At 58.1% G+C, this 2,250-nt stretch overlaps 1 protein-coding gene across 1 annotated transcript; it reads right to left on the bottom strand.

Annotated features, from left to right (window-relative positions):
* Positions 1–71: 71 nt before the first annotated feature.
* On the bottom strand, positions 72–2,247 carry LOC116465812 (TBC1 domain family member 3F-like; the record flags this gene model as incomplete). The annotated part of the gene is made up of 4 exons (XM_032148760.2): positions 72–673; positions 1,006–1,113; positions 1,566–1,646; positions 2,118–2,247. Coding segments are annotated over 4 exons (433 nt in total), but the record flags the coding sequence as incomplete, so codon positions are not given.
* Positions 2,248–2,250: the final 3 nt, after the last annotated feature.

The raw sequence follows: 2,250 nt of genomic DNA, 5'->3' as shown, positions 1-2,250 counted from the left end.
CAGTGAACCTGGCATGCAGGTTTCATGTGGATGTCAGTTTCCAAATCGGTGGGTTCAATATCTGTGACACCTTGGGGACACTTGGTTCAAATCCATTGAGCTTTCTGAGCCACTGCCCAACTGGCTGCCAACGTGGCTTTGCCGTGTCATGTTCCCAGCAGACCTGGATGAGAGTTTCCAGGACCCATAATTCTCCCAGCGTTTGGTGCTGTCAGTGTTGTCTGGGTAGGCTCATGGGCCCTCCATCCTGCCACCCTCCCGTAGGTCCTACCACGGGTCCCCGTGGGTCAGGGAGAGCACCTTTCACCATTGTGCATGATTCTCTTTGCTGTCGTCTGTCTCCTCAGGATCCTCCTGGGCTCTGGCCCCACATGTTCCAGCCTGGCCCAGGGCTTGGAACCAGGGAGGTGCTCGGTTCATGGTGCCTGCTGCTCCCTGGGCCAGGAGAGCTTTTGGTGGCTCTGTCATCCCTCTTGAGTGACCCTGGCTTCTGCTCCGGGGAAGTCCCCATCCCTCTCATTCACCCCATCTCCGCTGGGACCCTGTGGCTCCCGTAGGCTTACTTGGCTCCATATCGACGCCTGAAGAAGACATGGTTCTGGAGAGTCCTGCTAACATCCCGGTCGATCTGATGGATGTGTTCAGATGACCTCTTGCCCTTCTCCTTCATGAGCTGCAGGGCAGGGCCAAGAGGAGGAAGCAGCCTCAGAACACATGGAAGACTCCCTGCCCCAAATGGCAGTCAGCCCACAGTCAGCACTTCGGGAAGGAAGGAAAGAAGGAAGGTTTCCTTCTGCAGAAAGCTGCTTTTTGGCTTGTTATTGAAGCCAGGGAGGGTCACCAGAGCCGAGTTTGTCTGTGGTGACTATGCCACCGTCCATGCCCAGGATGTGCATGTGACCATCCTCCCCCATGCCCCCCAGGGTGGGTTTGATGTTCCCTCCAGCTGGAGACCTGGGCCCCTGACACGGCCTGTCCCGTTTGTTGTGCTCTGGCTGAGTGTACCTTGTATTTGCCGGGGTTTTTGGATTTGATTTCCTGAATGTTCAGGAGGACTGACCATGCCTGGCCCCGGATGTTCCTGGGAATCCCCTTGTATGTGCGATCTACGAGCTGTGGGCAGAAAACAGTCTGGTGTTACAGGCCACGGGGTGACCCCAGTGAGGACCAGAGCTCGGGGATCCTGGGAATTGTCGGTTTTGGCCCCATGATTCCTCAGTAGAGGTGAGATGGAGCTGGGACAGGGTCTCCCTTCCCAGGACTGAAAGAGTGGATGGACACTCAGAGTCAAAACTCTGATCTGAACCTTTTTCTTCCTTCGGGTCACCAGGGCATCCCTAGCCTTCAGCTCCAGGTGGTCCCAGCCCTAGATTCAGATTCCCTCCCAGCAAGGTGACGCTTGCACGAACAGGCAGGCAATCTGGCGACCAGGCCTGCAGTCCTCTGGGTGAGGACAGTGTGCCACGCGCCCTCTGAGAGGGTGACGGTGCCAGGCCACAGCCATGGGTGCCTGTCCCCTGTCTCTGCAGAGAGTGCTTCTGCGGGCCTCTCCCTCCACACATTACCTTTTCGCTGTTCTTGTACGTCTCCCATTTGCCCAGCATCTCCAGCCACTTGCTCTTTCTCCTTGTCTCCCGCCGAATTCGCTGTCAAATGAGGAATGTTGGAGTTAGTGGAGCTGCTGGGCTTCCCAGAGCTGCCCGTGGATGCTGGGTCTTGGGCTCTGGAGCCCTGGTGGGACCCAGCTGGAAGGAGCCAGGGAAGGGCAGACCCTAAGGGCTGACAGCCTTTGAGCAAATGAGCACCAGTGGGCTGGCTTTGGGACCCCGGGATGTGCCATCCTCAGGCCACAGACACACCAGTCTTAGGTCCCAGCCTCTAGGTGGGTTCCTGACACAAGCGGGCAGCCACCCCCAAGCCAGGACTGTGGTTCTCACTTTGGAATTTTATCAAACTGCCAAAGTTAAGTCAACTTGGGGTCAGGTCTCTGCTGCCCCTCCCAGTGACAGTGTTGCCCTCACCCGCCACCGCCCAGGCCAGCTGCTTCCGCTGCCTCACTGACCACCCGCCCAATCCCTATATCCCTGGATCAGCCCCTCCATGCATCAGGCTCTTACCTTTGCCTCCCGCGCAGTCAGAGGAGGCAGCCTCGTCTCACTGTAAGGCAACCCAGGCAGAGCTGAGGACCTGCACAGGGCCTGGAGCCGCCCCAGCCTGGGAGCCAACCCCGAGAAAGGACTGGCACTGTCC

Source organism: Hylobates moloch, unplaced genomic scaffold, assembly GCF_009828535.3.
Source record: "Hylobates moloch isolate HMO894 unplaced genomic scaffold, HMol_V3 SCAFFOLD_10622, whole genome shotgun sequence".
Lineage (NCBI taxonomy): Eukaryota > Metazoa > Chordata > Mammalia > Primates > Hylobatidae > Hylobates > Hylobates moloch.
The sequence above is the reverse complement of the archived record's forward strand: the minus strand, read 5'-3'. Positions and strand labels throughout refer to the sequence as shown.